The following is a 19,434-nucleotide window of genomic DNA, read 5'->3' on the forward strand; positions in this document are numbered from 1 at the left end:
CTCTTCAAGAAAAATTTGGGGAAATTATTAGCTGTTACAAATATGTTTTGTGTGAAAAATTTGCTGAAAAATCAATTTTGCTTATAAAACTTTCAGAATGAAATGCTAAATAATAAACACAAGGCATCTTCAAAAAGAAGATTAAAATTCAGTAAGAAATATAGTCTCTATCATTTCCTTCAGTGTCCCTTTGTTGATATAATTTTTAGCATATCATTATTCACTTGACTTCATTCTCTCACAATATTGCTGGGGAATGATTCCCAGTGTTGAAGGCTCCTAAGAGGGCCATAGAAGAATCATTTGGTGGACCTTTTCAAATAACATAGCTTCTATAACTCATCTCTTCCATCACCTTTCCAAGATTCCTACTGAGAGAGCCTGACTGTATGAGTTGTTGTTATTAATATTAATGGATTTAATCATTTTGGTTTGCTAATATGAAAAAAAATGAGACTCAAAGTGGTGTTTAGAAAAAAAATGAAGTCTGATCCAAACCCAAACTGATAACCAATACTTGTGTGTTATGATCTAATTTCTAAAAGTCTCAATTTTCTGTTGGTAATGAGAGAATACTAATATTTCCCTGTTGCAAGTAGTCATTTAGCACATCCAACAAAATCTGAGCATCACTATTGGAGTAGAGTTGTCTTTTTAGTATAAAAGAACAGCAGCAGCAGCAACAATGCAGGGTTTAGATGTCCTCTGTGTCTTCACTTTATCCATTCAAGAAGTTTCACCTACTACATCTAAGTTTTAGGTTAATAATCTGTCTACTATAAAACAGAATAGTCATTCTGAGTGAGGTTAACCTGGCCCAAAAGACCAAAAATCGTATGTTCTCCCTCATATGCGGACATTAGATCAAGGGCAAACACAACAAGGGGATTAGTCTTTGAGAACATGATAAAAGCGCCAGCATACAAGGGAGGTGTGAGGATAGGTAGGACACCTAAAAAGTTAGCTAGCATTTGTTGCCCTCAATGCAGAGAAACTAAAGCAGATACCTTAAAAGCTACTGAGGCCAATAGGAATTAACCTAGAAGGTAACACACATGCACAGGAAAGTAATGTGAGTCAACTCCCTGAATAGCTATCCTTATCTCAACTAGCAAAAGCCCTTGTTCCTTCCTATTATTGCTTATACTCTCTCTTCAACAAAATTAGAGATAAGTGCAAAATAGTTTCTGCCAGATATCAAGGGGGTGGGGGGGGAGAGGGAGGGTGTGGAGTGGGTGGTAAGGGAGGGGGTGGGGGCAAGGGGGAGAAATGACCCAAGCATTGTATGCACATATGAATAATAAAACAAACAAACAAAAAAAACAGAATAGAAAGGGGCAAGCTCTTTTGCTACCTCCATGAAGAAGTGGTGAGTGTGCACAAAGATGAGATCTGCAATAACTTTGTTGATATTATAAAGAAATGTTTTCTGGCTTATTATGCAAGTTTTAAATGCAAGCCAGATTTATCTGTCATGGATGATTTTCTTGAAGTAACACTTTGAAATAGCCCTTTTCAGGTAAGTTCAGAGAAAAGCACCTAAGAAATAGTGGGGTTAAAACTGCAGACATAATCCTTGGAATAGTGGATAGTGAAAGATCTTCAAGCAGACTTCCATCAGTTATGTTTTCTTATATGTTGTGACAGAGATTTTATGTAAGTACATGCAAAGAACATTCACACTTCATTATTAACTGACGAACTGTCATGTAAATTTGGACTCCATCATACTTAATGGCAGCTGTGTGTGACATGTTGAGAAAGTGCATGGTTTATCAGCATGACAGCAGAGTTCAGTTCTGCCCACACCCCTGTACCATACCCATCATTAAATTATTTCCACATATTTAAGCACTTTTTTCTAAAATGTCTGCAAAATCGCATGGATTGAACTTGACTTCATGAAAAATTATTTATTCTAATTAAAATATTTTCAGTACATTTTTTTGGTTAAAAAATGAGTATTCTATTCAGCACCTCTGATTTGCCTAACAAAAACCAATTTATTTTTGTAGATTTTCTAAGAATTGCGATCTGAATTACAGATTATTTTCAGAAAATATCCAAATGGGCAATTGCTTGCTTTCCCCTCAATTTGCTAAATAATGTTTTTTTGTCTGTTTGTTTTAAGTGCATATCAAAAATGACATTATTATTATCATTAAGTAGAGAGGAAAAGACCCTTAATTAAGCGTGGCAATAATCTAGGATAAAGTCTAGCTATTTGACCACTCAGTATTCCATCTGCTGGGAACAAATGCATTTGAATTAGTGAAGGTAATCACTAATGTGGTGAAGGAATAGTGTTTTGTGTTTAAACAACATCCAACTACTGGCTAATCCAATGTCTGAAATACATCATAAGGCAGCATTCCTTTTGCTGGAGCTACTTGTTATTTACCTCCTATTGTGAATGAGCATTCCTCCATAGCATGCTAGACATAGCCAGTATCCACACCTGTCATTAGGATGTTTGGTCCATTTTCATAATAAATGACCTTATCAATTTTTTTACTGTTAAATCTTCAAATGTTGGGTTTTGTTTTTAAACTTTTCTTTCCTGTTCACTCAAGTATATAAAGCTCACACGTTCATATTCTACTGCTTTACAATTTTTGCTGCTGATTTATTTAATCACAATGATCAAATATTATATGGAATTATTTTCTTATGTTTAATAAGGTCCAGTAACATCCCTTTAAATAAATATCTAAAATGTTAATAAAATATTATTATTAAATTCAAATTACCATTCTATATCTGCAAATTACATTTATTCCATCATAGCATTCTGCTTCTCCTTCTTGGTTATACATATTTTCATTTTTGTTTATAGCAGTTGTGAGAACAAGGTTTTTTTGTAAATTAGTGAATAAGTTGACACAGATTGAAATTCTCAATCGTATTTCTGCAGTCATGCTCAAATAAGCTTTTATACATTTGTGTGGAAGTGAGGAGAGAAGAAGAGAGAGAATGGGCACGATGTGTGTGTGTGTGTGTATAATGATGTGATTGCTTTTCTTGGTAAATGCAGGAAGAGAAGGACTGCAAGTAATCTGTCAAATTTCTGACATAAATAGTCAAGATTAATCATAACTCATAATCACAACTCATTGGAAAATGATATATAAAAATTCTGAATTGTTTTTAAAAAGTCAAAACACACAACTACTAAACATTAGTATAAACTTAATCACTTTAAAGGTATTTCAAGACAATACTTTAAGCAATGAACTTATAATTATCAACTGTTTCTTGTGTTTTTTTTAATCCCACCTTCACCATCATGTTGTGAGCTCCCATCAAGGAAAAAAAAGTCACAATTCTAAGAGAGGTGACACTACAATAAGCATTAAAGAAAGAATTCTAATTAACTCTGCAATTTTCTGCTTATATAAATAGTTACTGAATATGTATGTGTGTGCATATAGAAAACATGTAGAGAATATAATTTTTTAAGTGCATTCATATTTGCACATGTAGCTTTTGCACATTAACAAACAATGGTAGAAATCTTAGAATCCTGCCTACTGGTTTATAAACAAGATCCCTAAATGGTGACACATAATATAGACTTGAGGGGAGAGGTTTTTTTTTTTAATCTTTTCTTTTTTGGTGCTGGGATCGAACCCAGAGCCTCACGCATGCTAGGCAAGTGCTGTACCACTGAGCTACATCCCAGCCCATAATATAGACTTGAAATACTCACTGTGGAAGGACTGAAAAATATTGATTGTCCATTCATTTATTAATCTTCCTGTTTTTGTTATCTGGATACATTTGAGTTGATTTGAAGAATGTCTTGATTCAATCCAACAAATCATTTCTTCATTGTAAATAAAATCCAGAGCATGAATTTCATTTCTGTTGACTGAGCTTAGAGTTGCCATTTTACTTCCATTAAGATAGAAAACTTCAATTGTTTCAGAACTTCCAACTAATAGCATAGGGGGTCTATCTGTAGGTTCTGGAATAAAAGACAGAGACAGAAACATTAGTTAAATGAGAGACTCACTTTTGTTTTTGTTTTTGCCATATTCTATTATTCATTAAATGCTATTCCTTTACTTTTAAAGCATCATTAAAATAAAAAAGTTCTTGCCCCAAATCCTTTGTAATAAATCATACATTCGTTTCAGTAGGTATTTCAGCTTATTCTTGGGGAAAATATGTTTCACTGAAACATATTCCCTTAGTCATAATGTGTTGTCTAAAGGTGATACAATGCTATTTACTTTCATTGGTGGTAAGTAAAGGAGGTGTGGTGAGTTGTTTTGCTTGCAATGATGATGGATCTGAACTGACCATCTCCATATGGATTTCCAGATTTCCCCTGTGAGCAAAGGCATGCTTTTTTGAAGTGAATGTATAAGGTCAGAAATAAATTCTCTAGAACAGAACATACAAAGTTCAAGCTCATACAAGGTGTGCAACCTGTGACCTTGGCTTTATTTGCTCTTTGACCAACTCAAAGAGCCAAGCCATTGCACGTTCTCTTAGTCTCTGCATTATGAACCACTTCCTACCACATTCCTTCCTTAGAATCAAGAAGGTAAGATTCTAGATGAAAAAGAAATTTTTTTCAATTCCATATTTTTGAATAATGCAGCTTTGCTGGTGTTAGAATTCGTGACTTTATATATAAACATGCACAAATTGCCCAGATTATTATTATTGTATTTAAATATAATAACAAATACCATATAAAACCTGGTGTTGAGTTTGGCTGTACAAATATGTTCAGAGAAGTGTTTCTGTTAATTAGAGAAGAGGAATATTGGAAATCCTCAACTTCTGTTTTTTTCCATGAGCCCCATTCAACATACCAATGAATCCCTTTGACACTGAGGTCAAACATAATAGGAATCCTACTACTTCTTACTAGTAATACTAGTACTTCTTACTACTAATACCATATCATGTTTCACACTGCCATCATCTCTCACCTAGGTTATTCCAATGACCTTCTAACTGACATCCTTACTTTCATTTGTGCTCTGCTCCTTGTTAGTGTATCCCACCACAACAGCCAGAATTATGCCATTACATCATAGGGCAGATCAGACCAGTCCTCCTGTCAGTCCCACTATGGGCTCTCACTCCAATTGGAATAAAATACAAAGCCTGCGTAAATGGTATTCTCATTATAACTTTACCTTAACTTGCTTCATCTCCTCACTACTCTTACCCTTGTTCATCTTACTCCAGAAAGACTGTTCTCCTTACTGTTTTTGGAACAATTAAAAGAAGGTGCCACCTTCAAGGTTCCTCCTTCTTTTGGGTATAACCATCCCCTGAGTATCTGACTGACTGATTGCACACATCATTTAGGTCACTAATCAGATATTTTTCTGGTAAATATTTCTCTTACTATTGTGTCTTCTAAAATTTGTAAGTCTCTATACTCTTTACATACCTTTGACATTTTTTTCTTCTTTTATCATCTCAAAGTATTATATGTTATATATATATTTATATGTTTTTCATTATTTTTCTATGTCTGTTGCTACATTGCTAACATCTTGGAAAAAGCTAAGAGCCCAGTCATCAATCAACACAAATTTTCTGAAGAAGTAAAATGACACATTAAACTCTTATGTAGAAGGGTTCTTTAGAAACATTTTATGAGTTGTAACAAAATAAAATTTTAACTTATGAAGGTAATCTAGAAAAAGACTTAGTATTCAGAAATTTTCATAAATGTGATCATTCTGTAAGGAACTGATATTGAATACTGTAAGGTAATTCAAAAGAAATTGCAAATACCTTGACTATTATAATTAAATACACCTGACGTTTCAAAGCATTATTATTCAGTGGTCCTCATCATTTTGTTGGGAGTAGGGATATCACGTTCCTTGTGTTTCCATCAGGTAGAAGAGCTCTCCAGTGGAGATGATTTTGGATAATCTCTTACAAACTTAAAACACCATGTCTAGAATGCATCCCATTGAATTCCATGAGCACTGAAACACTTATCACCTAAAAAATTACCTCAACTAAGCTACTGGATTCTGTAAGAAACTTCTACCTTCAAGGAGATGCAAAGGATTCTGACTTAATGAAATCAACAAAAACAACAATGCAAATAATAAATAAACAAACAAAAAGCCTCAGTAAGATCGTAAGTCTACCCTAACATTTTCTTTCCTATGGATGCAAGAGACTATCCTGAACTGTCTGAGTAAGTATAAACCAAGAATAAAGAAACCTCAAAACTGTTGAGACAGGTTTTGAAGCATGATTAGCTCACTTGCCATATAAACTAGCCATGTGAGTTCAAACCCCAGTACAGACAAAAACAAAAACAAAAAAATTTGTAAGATCATTTCCACAAAAACAAATTCTCTTAAAAGCACAAGTAAAATCGTGCAGCCTTTCTGCTTAATGCAACCTTGTCATCTACTTCTGAGCCTTGTTAGGCAAATGGCTTCCATCCTAATTTTTTCAGTCTATCATGAGACTATATTAAACTTCCCCTTGCCAATCCCTCATCCAGAGGTTCACAATGGCCTATTTCCTATGCTCCTGGTTTTGTCATTTTCCATGTGGCCTTGGCATTCTTGAACCTGTGCAATCATAGATTTCTCAAATAGAGAAGAGTCTCAGAATGCTGTGTTATCAGGTTAACAGATATACACTGACACCAATGCCAGTGATTAATGGCTTCATTTGACAACTGAAAGGAATTTCAGTGTCACTGCCTCTCACTCAGAATGAACCGGTATTGAAAGCTCCTTTGCTGCAAAGCTTTCTGTGAAGTGAATATTCAGACAACCTTTCTAGCTAGCTAGGAGTCAATAAACTTACTTAAGCTGTAACATTCTTTGGAGAGATGCTGCACTGTGAAGAAGTGCTAAAATTCCCCTGAGAATGTTCACAGTGGACAATTCTTATTTGACAAAATTAATTTATTTGATTTTTGTAGGTGATTTTTAAAATAAATTAGATGATTATTGTAATGAAAAACATATTTCACTAACTTTTAAGACTCAAAGAAGCAGAATACCAAGAAAGAGAAAGTCAAATGATTCATAATCCATCATGATTTGATTTAATAATAGTGACTAAAAATTCATATGACATACTGGAGGAAAGAAACTTATAATGTCGCATGAGAAGTGCTTTATTGAAGTAATATTTAATTATCCTGCTTATTATTAACTGCACCTTCCCTCTTTAGACAAATAAATTTGAAGTCAAATGGGGGACACTGAAACACATGAAACACAACCATACTTGGGATTTAAGTATATAAATCATTAGTCTACCTCACATTGCATGGCAGCACAGCCCTGGCAAAGATTATGATCTGTTTCTACCTGCACTGCATCTGCTAAGCACTGCATCTCATTAACTTGGGATTTCTACATGCCAACTGAACACCACCATTAACTTGGTTAATGGAAATAAAAGGCTGGCCAGAATAAATGTGATGCTCTTATTGGGTGTAATGCTTAGAAGCAATGGATAGTTCCAAAGGAACAGTTAGAAGAAACACTACATGACTTTAGTCAAAGTGATATCAAAATTGACACTTAGTGAAAGCACTCAGTCAACACTCTATATCAGAGAACCAAGGCACAGATTGAGTAGGACTCTACAACAGCCTTTCAAAAAATCAGGATGGGGTAATAAAATTACCATCATTCTTATGACCAGTATTAAAAATCATATTTTCTCAGTCCAAAGAGACAAAGAGTTGTGTATTTGCCCTCTGTATTATAAAAAATAAATTTTATGGTTTCCAGTAATATATTATATTCAACAGTGCCACAATCCTTGAAGACCAATTTTTAAATTGTGAATCAAAAAGAGAAGTTTGGAAATATGATAAAGAACACTTGACTAGATTTGTCAAACATGCTTATTTAAATTCCAAGCCAACATAACCAGATCTTTGTAAACAGATCTTTATCTTCTCACAATCAAGAATACAGCAATTAAAAAAAAAAAGAATGCAGCAAAATGTTGACTCATAATATGATTTTGACATATATTTGGCCAAATAGATATTTCTTGTGCAAAAAACTATCATTTTTAAGGCTTTATTAATCTTCCTGTTGTTTTCTTCAGTCATGAAAATATTAATTTACATAGTCTACTTTTAAGTGATTAAAGTTATGGATTCAGATTCTCATCAATAAATATAAACTAACAAATATGTATCTATATAATGCATTTATAGATAAATGTATAGCATTAAACCCCTAACTTGATTAATTAATCAGCAGGTACACCTGAATATTTGCAGTTTCGGATAAAAGGTTAAATAAATACTTGCACATAAAATGTATAAAACAAAGTGACAAAGGAAGACTAAAATGGTGAGAAAATAAAAATATATCCAAATCAAATAACTTATTTTAAACCAATATGATCTGAAAATTATTGAGAAAAGGATTTAAAAATTTTACTCTTCTTTTATTATATACAAATTGTAAAAGTAAGAAAAATGGGCCTGAAATGAGAAAAGAAAAGGATGCTAGGAATTTGAAATAAAAATTATACAAACTCTCAGAAGTGAATTGTTATTATTTGAAAGAAAGTGCAGAGCAATATATATATATATACATATATATGTACATATATGTGTAAATAGACTAAAATATTTTTAAAACTTATAAAATTATGCAAGGAACAGAAATAGTTGAATATATATTACTGAAAGGAAATTTTGCAGTTTATAAAAGAGAGAATATATTACTCAAATAATATAGTAAATTATACACCAAAGTCAGCCAAATCATATTGAAAATGTGGATCAAGTTAATATAATATGAGAGAAAGGCATGAAGGGCTGGTTTGGGGGTGTGGCTCAGTGATTGAATGCTTCCCTACCATTTGTCAGTCTCTAGGTTCAATTCCCAGTGCTGTAAAAAAAGGATATAATATTTTTATCTCTTCCTAAAACATAATGGCCTAAGTGATTTCTCCATTTTTCTCCATTTTTTTAATGGAAAAATCTCTGTACTGAAATGAGTGATATTAAAAATAAGGATATATTGTCAAATAAAGAAATTATTATATTTTATAAAATAAAAAAATACATGGGTCAAACACAGAAGATAAAAATGAATTAAAATGATATTAAGCTAATATTGCTAATTCTCTGATTTAATTTACCTTGCTTTATCTTTTATTATCATAATATATTTATGTTGAACTCTTCTTCATGTAAACATATTTAATGTAGTTAATTTGTTTAGTATAGATCATAGGTATTCTACTAGGATCTGAAAGGGACTGGTAAAACAATTTGTCTTCAGGAAAGGTATAAACTAATAGGAAGATTTGAGGATCTGCTAAGATCTATATAAAGGATATATGGTGTGAGTTTGAAAAAGTGGTTAGAGAGTCAATGTTTAGCACAGTCAAAAAAAGTACGTAATGATGATGGCACTTAATCTCATTGTTGCCTTAATGGAAGAACAGGAAATTGACATGCAAAGATGGAAAGAAGGAATTCAATTCAGGTGGAAGAAATAGCTTTGACAAAAATGCAGATATGGAAAATGCTATAATATGTTAGGGAGAAATTGACCTGAGTTGTTTAAATTTCTTGAGAGTAGAGCATGCATGGCCTATATAAGTACATCATAATGATGCTAAAAATTACTAACTCTTTATGGGTGTATTTTAGGAGTCATACTGTAATGGATGTGGATCCTTTATTAGCTTACTGTATGATAACAACAGCACTATAAATTAGATGCTAATATTATCCACATTATTCAGGTTAGGAAACCATAGTACATAAAAGTAATTTAAGATCATATAGCTACTGCATGAAAAGGACAATATTCAAAATCATAGACTATTGTAGAAGCTGAAAAAGTAACGAGGGCATGTTTGTATAAGCTATTGAATGTCAAGATGATAGACATTTTTAATTTGGGGTTCAATGGAAGGTCAGAGTTGATTTAAAAAAACAGATTATAATGTGATCAAAACTGCTTTAAGAAGGTCAAGTCAAGTCAGAAATAGTATACGCTAATGTGTTAGTAAAATATAGTGACAAAAGTAAAATATAGTGAAAAAGATAAATTCCCCATTTGATGTTCTAAGTTCTTTTCAGGTTAACTTTGTAGGTGAGGCATTATAATTCAAGCAAAATGCAAAAGTCTATTCCATACGCTGCCATGGTGGTGGTATTGTGGAGCAAGTTGGAAAGCAGTCAGGTGAAAGGAAAAGCTATCTTTGATCCTGTGTAGACTGATGCAGTGCAGAAAGGAACAGGGCCATATGGCAACTTTCCTACTGGAAGTAGAGGTCATTAGAGAAATGTAAGGCCCAGAGAATTCTCCAACATAAAAAAAAAAAAATGTTTCTGCATAGTAACTTTTGCATGTAGATAAAAAATGATGCCAATTTCACTTTTGATTATGAAAACTAAAGTCAAATTATGAAAATCTTGTTGATAAAGGAATAAGAAATCTGGATTACCAAAGCAGAAATACCAGTTTAATTTCTCAGATGCAGGTAATAAGAACTTAAAGTGATAGGTGTTGAGATTTTAAGTGGAGATGGATTGTTGCAATGAAGCAGAAGTTTTAAATTGTAGTGATCGCTGTAATGAAGACAGTAAGAGAAATAGAGTCATAAATTATGTGGGAATTTTAGATTTAGGTTTTGGGGAGAATGATGATGTCATTAAAATAAACAGGAAGGAAAGAAGGCCAAGTCAGTTTTAAGGAAGGATGATGAGTTTAATATTGGCACAACCATCCAGGGGCTAAAAGTATTTTGTGATCTTGCTTTGGCATTGAAAAACTCACTCTAGTAAACTATGGGAAAACCTGAATTAGCCATAACCTTAATATAATTTAATCAATTCTCCATTTAGACCTGGCTCATTGTTTTAAGGGATATTCCAATTTTAAGTGTTATAATTGGAAAACAAATGCATTCTCGGGAAGGAGATTAAAGATTCATTTTTACAAGAACAATGAAAGTCAATAATATCATGCCACAAAAATGAAAATAAAGACATCTTATTTTACTAATTAGTAGCATAATTTTCCTACTTCTTAGACAGCTGGCTTACCAGACCAAGAAGCTATGTCATTTATTATCTAAAGGCCACCCTTGGCGTATAGTTAAGCATTCAATAAATAAATTAAGTTTGGGTGAATATTTCAATATGAACTTGCCAATGGTCATAGAAGTTTTTCTCCAATATTCTAATTTTAAAAATTATATATCTTTCAATGAGTATAATGAAATAATATACTCAGATTCTAATCAGGAAAATGATTAAATAAATTGAATTAATAACAAGTAAATCTCACAATCTCAGAGAATGATTCACTCAAATTTTAGGTTATTGAATGAGTATTTCAACTAGCAGAAAGTCCAGGAATGGCTAATTCATTTTAGTTACTGAGAGGTGGCCAGTGGACACTTTTGAATCTCCTAGTCACCTTTTTAATTGTTGTCAGCAGTAGCTACTTTACCTATAGTAACATATTTTCCCAACTCATACATATTCATTTAGGTTATAATTGGTAATATCTAATTGCAAAATGAAATAGATATTGACTTATTTGAAAACTGTTTCTAAGTAACCCTACTTACAAAATAGTTCACGTTTCAAAATATTGGTCCTTAGAAAAGGCACATTTAATTTGGCTTCAAAAAAGAAAATACTGCCACCTCATTTGCATATTCATTTATTTGTTCAACAAATATTTATTGAGCTTGAGTAGTGGCTGTCAGACTCTGCTCTAGATGTTACAGATAACATCAGTGAATAAAACTAACGAATGTCTGTTTTCATAGAGCTTACATTTTTAGTTGGTGATGCAGATAATAAGCAAAGTAAGCAAATATTGCTTAATACTGTTTAGCAGGGACAAATTCTATGAAGATAATGAAAGGCATAAGTATGTGGACTAGGGCTGCTCTTTAGAGAATCTAGTCCAATTCAGAATGCAATTAAGGGTAGAAACAAAAGAATTTGAGGGAAATAGTGGTGTCAAGGATGACTCCAATGGTTTGACTTGAAAAATTGGAAGGAAGATGGTAATGTTTACCAACACAAGGAATACTGAAGAAGGAACATTGCTATGGGAGATAATCAAGAGACGATTTGGGAGCTACAGAATTTGGCATTTCTGTTAAGTATTCAAATGGGGATATTGAACATACAATTGAATCTGAGTCTAGAGTTCAACTAAGAGGTCAGAACAGGTGATTAAAAACTTGGAAGTCTCAATCTCTGAATATTTTCAAAGCCATGCAACAGGGCATATTTTAAAGACATGATACAGAATGAATGGACCTAGAGAATCAACTAGGAAAATGAAGACAGAGGATTGAGCTGTGAATCATGCAAAGTTACTGGCAAAATTAGGAGCATGGTAACAAAATAACTGGAGGAAAATGCAAAGTATGTTAAGGGCAAAAGTCCAAGAAAGTGGTGCTTAATTTTAAAAAAAGTATTAAAAGAGTAGACAACTATCATTTGTGTGCTGAGGCCAGTAATTTACTAATTAGGCAAACACAAGTCACTGGTGAAAATGCCAATGGGTGTAGGTGAGTAATAAGTATAATGTACAACCCATGGAAGTGGGTTCAAGACAGAAGGGGAAAAGTGGGAGAAGAATACATGCATCATAAGTATTTTTATTATGGGAAAGGAAAAATGGTGTGGTGGTTGATGAAAAATGGAGTTAAATTTGTTTTACATCATCTTTACAACATTTGCATGGTGAGGGGAATGATCTAGAGAAAAGAAAAATTAGTGATTTCAAAGAATAAAGATAATTGCATGAGACTAATCTTTAAACAGTGACAGAAGTTGCAATTTGTAGACAATTACAGGATTGATCTTTGGTAAAAGAAAAGCCAGTTTGCTCTTTAATTCTACTAAGAGGAGGATAAAATGGTTCTTTCTAGGTTCATAGACTGGTGAATTAATGGAGTTAGAGTGAGAATGTTCTCTTTTAATTGCTTCTATTTTCTCAGGAAAACATGAAATAAGATCATTGCCTTTGAATAAGGAGGAGGGAGATAAATATATGAAAACTCATTATCTAGAGGAGGGAGAAAAGAAAGGTCATTTAATCTATTTCACTGTTTTCTAACAGGGCTGCCAAAAGATGTAAATATACAACTATATTTAAGATCGCAATTTTCTACATTAGTGTTATAAAATCAGGTTAAGTACTATAAGTACCCAATGATAATATACCAAACTTCTAACTATATTACCAGATGTATTCTTTGTAACTTAATTATATGTTGTTCTAAAATCCAAGGAGTATTAAGATATAATTTATCTAGTAACGTGGTCAGGATTATATTTTATGGACAGCACAGACAATATGTGCACCATGTGAGTCCTAGTGCTAAGAGAAAATGCTCAAACATATTTAGAAATGAAATCAATGCCACAGATTATTCCTTCTCAGGACTACAAGGACTCTAGGCAGCTTGACTAAAAGGAATATGCAGAATGTCAGTCATCCCAGCCAGGGAAAACATCGATGCCAGGGGGAGGCAGGCCCAAGGTACTTAATCTAACTATTATCACTCCATATTTTTTCAATCTGTGTTGGTTACAATTGGTAAGATTCTCTGAAAAATATTTTCTTATAAGAAAGCATAGTTATTCTGTATACTTCTCAGGTTTTAAGCTACTTCCCTCTCAAGATTTCAATAGCTATGTGCTTCTACTTTTTTCCTCATAAATACAGGAATAAATGTTATTTATACATGTGTATTCTTACCTCATCTATTTAATTACCTGTAATTTCTATGAATTTAAGTGTGATTCATTTAGTTTCATTTCTCATAAGATTTTTCCCATTTTAAGATAAGGAAAGAGACTTAATTTTAGAGTATGATGTAATTTCTTGAACACTCTAAATTGAGGATTTGGTTAATAGTTTGGTTGCTATTCTACAAAAGTTAAATACTGTGATAGAAATTTTTGCCAAATTATTGTGCCATTTATGAAAACAAAGTTTTTGATTGTCAAATCTATAGCCCATAAATATGGCCATGAATTCTTCCCACCCAAACAAAAACTTCTTCAGCTAGATTTCAATAAAGATGGAAATGATAAAGAAAATAGAAGATATGCTTTTCCATGTCTAATATTTTCTTAGACTGTGGGTAAATGAAAGTAGTGATGAGACATAAAACAGTACTATTGTGTTCTCTGTTAACAATCTTGAAACTTTACTGTTAGTAAAAAGGATTGGAGATGTCAAGAAAGGTGCTAGACTGTGACCATGATGTCCTCCAGCAAAAACCCAAAACCCATAGAATGAATATTCATGAGGAGTTTTTACACCCCAACACTGTCATTCTCATTAACAGTGTTTGGGTTGAAAAAAATGTGTGCTGTATAATTTGGATAGTGAAAATTCCATCAGAAATTCCTGTTTTTTCTTTCCATGAAATTTAATCTCGAACTCAGTGATGAGTTAGAGAAGACAAGAGATAGAAATAACTTTATAAAAAAAAATCTTCAGTGCTAAAGGCCACATAGCCAGAATTTCAAAGACAACCTGAAAAGTTCTAGAATTTCTACAGAATAGAGACTTAAGCAGCATAATCTTACTGAAAGTAGAAGAACTTGCCCTCCAGCCCTATTTACATGGCTTACACATAGTCCTTGTAGGATGTTATCTTTATCTGAAGGGGAGACCTTGGTGGAGAGGACATGGTCAAGGAGATTCTATAGAGCTACCCAAACTACTCTTTAAGGCCAACATTATATAAAAATTAATCAGTCCTGAATAACAGGCAAAAATGGAAAAGTATCCCATTGTCCTTTGAATTCCTTCCTGTCCTCTGAATCTCCTTTTTTTTGATTCTTAATATCCCACTACACCCATAATGCTTCATAAAAGATCAGGAAGTTTCTAAATATCTAACCAACATTTGCTAAGCACATACTCTTTTCCAGTCATGGAGCAATTTTCCTGCCACTTACTATTTTACCATAAAGTTGATAATTTCATCTACCTATGTGTGACAGAGTAAAGAAAAGGAATCTGTATTTCTATGCTGGTGCTTGTCTACTAGGCTCACTCATAGCTAGGGGCCTTTCATATCCTACCATTTATCAAGTGCCAGTCACAGTTATGGCTAAGCGAAATTGTAAATTTCATTTGGACTACATAAAAAGATTTAAAAACACTGAATGGTGAATATTCATATACAAGGGATTCTGCAGAAAGTCATTCTTAGCCATTTGTTATTCTGAAAAAGATCTGATACATTAATTTCACTTGTAAGAATACCTAATTTTAATATGGGATGCTTATGAAAATAATAATAAGGGAAGAACATTTCAATAACTGAATTGTAAACATTACTAAGTTTCTAATAAGATGGCTAAGTGTACTCTGAGGCTGAGAATTCTTCTTAAGATATACAGGAACTTGCGTACCTTCCCACAAGCAGAACCAGCCCTGCCTGGCAGCAAACCATAGATGATTCCCCCACCGCCAAGAAGAGAATTTAAACTATATATTACTTGGTGTTAAATGGTCACTAGGGATTTGAAGTAGGATCCCTAGGAAGTTATATTTTATTATAATTCTCTCTGTTTTGGTTCTTTTAATAATTGTAGTTAAATAGTAAGTGGTATGAAAACATTTCTCCCTAAACACTGTCCAAAGGTAATCTTCCTTGGATTGCACAAAGATGATGATTCCATTCCTACAACTAACATTGTGTTGCCTAAATCTTTTCTTCATTTTCCCCCTAAATCAATGAATAGCAAAAATAAAAGCTGTAACAGACTCTTGAAGTTAGTAAATAGGTGCTCATCTCTCACTGCTCTCTCTACTTGTCCATGGTGAAAAGGAGCACTCTTTCCTAGGACACCATTTAATGCATGGCATCTCTGGTGATGAATAATAAATTTTAGTGTTTTTTATATTGCATCCCTTTGGTACAATAGTTTTCCTCTTGAATCATACAATTGTATTTGTATACTATAAATGTGTTGATATAAATATACATGTGACCTTTAGAACTAGCCAGGGTTGTTATAAACTAACATACTTATTACTAGCAACTCATTTTCTTCAATTATGAACCACAATAAGATTCCTATGGCAACTGTTTATTTTTCAAACTGTGTAGGCCAATGCTCATGGTGTAGAGGCGAAGTGATCTCTATACAATCCATTGTCAATTCTACAGTCATCAAATTGCCTTGATGTAGTATGACATTATCATGTACCATCCCTCTCTGGTGACATCTTATTACTGTCAGATAATGTCCTTGGGAGAAAGAGAGGAAGTGCTTCCTTGTAGAGGGCTCATCACATTTCACCCTCCACCAGTGTGTCCACAGCAATATTGTATGAATCAATAAAAACAGCAAAGAACAAGCTTTCTACTTCTTTAGTACATCAATATTTTAGATCAGAACTCTCAGTAGTGGGAAAAATGGGAGCATACAACATGACTTAATGGTTCTCAAGGACTGCCCTCTCCCAAATAAGTAGGACTTCACAAACCAAGTCAGTAATTCACAGAAGTAAACTAAAAGAAAAAATGCTTCTTTCTATGTGATTTTTGCATAGAAGTATGTTTCCTGAATAATTAAGCACACTATTTCAGAGAAATCACTGAATATTATATGAGCTCATGTATAAAGGGAGCCAACAGCAGTAGCTTGCTAAGTAAATCCAATATTTCACTTAATTTGCCTTTGAAAAGAGAATCCCATCCCATGCCTAATTTATTAATGGCTAATGAAGAGGAGGAGTAGATAGAACACTCAATCTATCAAAACATCATAATTTGAGGATGTATAATATGAAACCAGATTTAAGGGAACTAAGGAAATCAGGTGGAATATCTTATACAATATTTCCTCATAGCATTTCTAAGCTAAAACCAACATTACCCTACTAGTGCATCTTAAATATATTTCATTAGCTAATCAATAGTATTTATTAATATTAAAAAAACCTAAAAACCATTTGCATGTAAGCAATAAAAGGCAGTTTTGAAACATGCAATTCAAAAATTTAAGAATGGAGTACTCAATTTTTTAGTAATTGCAATAAGAAAAACAAATTAATTCCTTCTTTCTTTTACCACCCTCCCTCAATTGTTTCTGTCCCTCTCTGTATTCCTCTCTCCCTTCCTCCCTTCCTCCCTACTTTCCTTCCTTCTTCCCTTCCTTCCTCCCTTCCTTCCTTCCATTATTCTGGAGAAATCATATGGTAAACAAAGAAATAAAACAAATACATAAATGAGCTAATTTCAAATGATAGTGCTAAATAAATAAAATAATACTAGGGGATCATACAATGATAGAGTTGCTACGCATAAGTAAAACTGGGAAATAAGATAGCAATCAAGAGAGTATATACCTTTAAATCAAGTAGTTTTGGAAGGTCATTCTGAATGTTGACATTTTAGCTTGAATGATAAGGAGACATTAACCGAGTATCACAGATAAAAGCCTTACAGTAGATAAAACAGTAATGTTTTATACTGGTCCTCAAGGCAGGACCAGTATAATTGAAGAAAGAAGAAAACCATCATAGCTAACAATGATGGTGAAAAGGGAGAGTAGGAGAAGATGAAATGGAAAGGTAAATGGAAGCAGATAATTGGGCTCTTATGTCCTGTGATTCATTCACAATTCACGTTCTAGTCTCGGGATGAGAGGATGTAAGAAAGGGAATAGAATGACCTGGTTCTTGTTTTAACAGGTCATTTTATTATGCAGTGTATGAATTTTGGAGGCAAAGTAAAAGCTCACAGTAACCAGTTCAGAAAAGAGATAGGTAATTCAAATCAATGAACCCATCTCTTCTGAACAGGTTTTGCTAATTATAAATTTCCTGTAATGAAAGGAGGTTTAGAATAATCAGGGACAACTGAAAGAACTGCTCTGGATTCTTAACTATGAATCCTCAAATTAAAATGACAGAAAATCTTTGTCTTTGAAATCCATAATGTTGTACCACATTTCTAAAGAAAAGACATTGCAAAAGGGAATGAGAAATTCTGCAGAGGGAGGAAAATGTCATAACTTACCATTTTTGGCCGTGCAGGACCTATTGTCTGGTTGCATGACATAGCCCTCCACACAGCTGCAGGCGTAGGATCCATTCGTATTCCTGCAGGTCTGGCTGCATGTACCATAAATGGTGCATTCATCTTGATCTAAAAGGAAAGGTGGCATCATTTCTAAGCAACTTCATTCTTGGACAGTTTTACTTCACACTGAAGAGAAAATTTGTCTTCGAACTTTAGAAATAGACTATTATTTTAGAAAGGAAAACCTAACTCCAATAAGTTTTTTTCAAAAATCACACTCACAGAAAGTCAGGTTCATTGTTGCCTTAATATTTGCAGATACAAAAGATCAAACTTAATATCAAATCCTTTCCTTTTTTTTAAATTTAAAACTGGGTAAGTTTATTAATGGAGAAAACAGTAACAGAATACCTCAGGACTTTTAGTCCAACAATTAAAAGGCCAACAGGGCGGGTTTGGAGCCCCAAGACATGTGGGGAAACTACTGTTCCCCTTTCAAGTCAGTTTACATAAATTTGTCTTTTAGGCTGTGATTAATTTCTTTTCTAGAGGACAAGATTTCCAGTTCATATGCGTAAGATTTCTCTGTGAGAACCAGAGAAAAAGAAAGAGAAGAACAAAGATTATCATGGTGACTGGAGGAGTTAAGATGAGTCTAACGACTGGTTCACAGAACCATAATTTTATCACAAATCACCAGATGCAGTGGAGGCAGATGTATAATATTTGCCATTAACAAAATCTGAGGTATTTAGATTCCACAGACATGTAAACTCACTTACCTCCCTCAGAGGTAATGGCAGAGGCTAAAAGGCTGTGTGGATGATCTCCTGGGTATGAACAACACACAGGACTGCCAATAGAGAACTAGAATTGGACCAAGTCAAACATTTCTCTGAACAAACTGCAATCAGTTTGCTCTTACTGTTACAGTTGTAATGAAAGCCTAGGGTCACCCAGCGCAGTTTCTCTAGTAAACTTAGTGGTCTCTGTTTATTCTTTTCTTTACACCTCAGGAATTTTTTGCTCTGTTCCCATACATCTTGTGTCTCTTCTTCTGTCATGTACTTCTCCAAGTTACATTCATTGGGTTTCTGGGAGTGTAATTTAAGGCACTGCTTCACCCAGTGCCACTGGTACCCTGGCAGGAAGGGGTTTGGGATAAAAATAAATCCAGGCTAACCTTGGAGTGCATAGGCTCGCCCCTTGCTGACTGACTGAAGTCCTGCTCTGAGTGCATTGTGTTCACTGACTGAGGACACACTTGACTGAGATCTAACCACCTTGGGGGCATCAGGACCCGTGCCGCGGGCTGCAAAGAAGTTGACAACCTCTCCCAGGTGGTCCCCCGCGCTCTGCAGGTAGAATCGGAAAAGTTTTCGAAAGGCATCCTCTCCAGGCTCTGTT

General features: G+C 33.7%; 1 protein-coding gene across 6 annotated transcripts in view; it reads right to left on the minus strand.

Moving 5' to 3' along the window:
* Lrp1b (LDL receptor related protein 1B) overlaps window positions 1-19,434 on the minus strand; it is a 1,877,349-nt gene that overhangs the window by 977,315 nt on the left and 880,600 nt on the right. For all 6 annotated transcript variants that reach the window (XR_012447185.1, XM_074070662.1, XM_074070660.1 and 3 more), the window contains 2 exons: window positions 18,025-18,153; window positions 3,710-3,967 (listed from right to left, as the gene is read on the minus strand). Coding sequence is in view for 5 of the 6 variants with exons in the window: in XM_074070662.1 (XP_073926763.1) it covers window positions 3,710-3,967; window positions 18,025-18,153 (387 nt within the window). In the remaining variant the exon portion in view is untranslated. The remainder of the gene's footprint in view (window positions 1-3,709; window positions 3,968-18,024; window positions 18,154-19,434) is intronic.

The sequence above is a fragment of the Castor canadensis genome, chromosome 4 (genome assembly GCF_047511655.1).
Source record: "Castor canadensis chromosome 4, mCasCan1.hap1v2, whole genome shotgun sequence".
Lineage (NCBI taxonomy): Eukaryota > Metazoa > Chordata > Mammalia > Rodentia > Castoridae > Castor > Castor canadensis.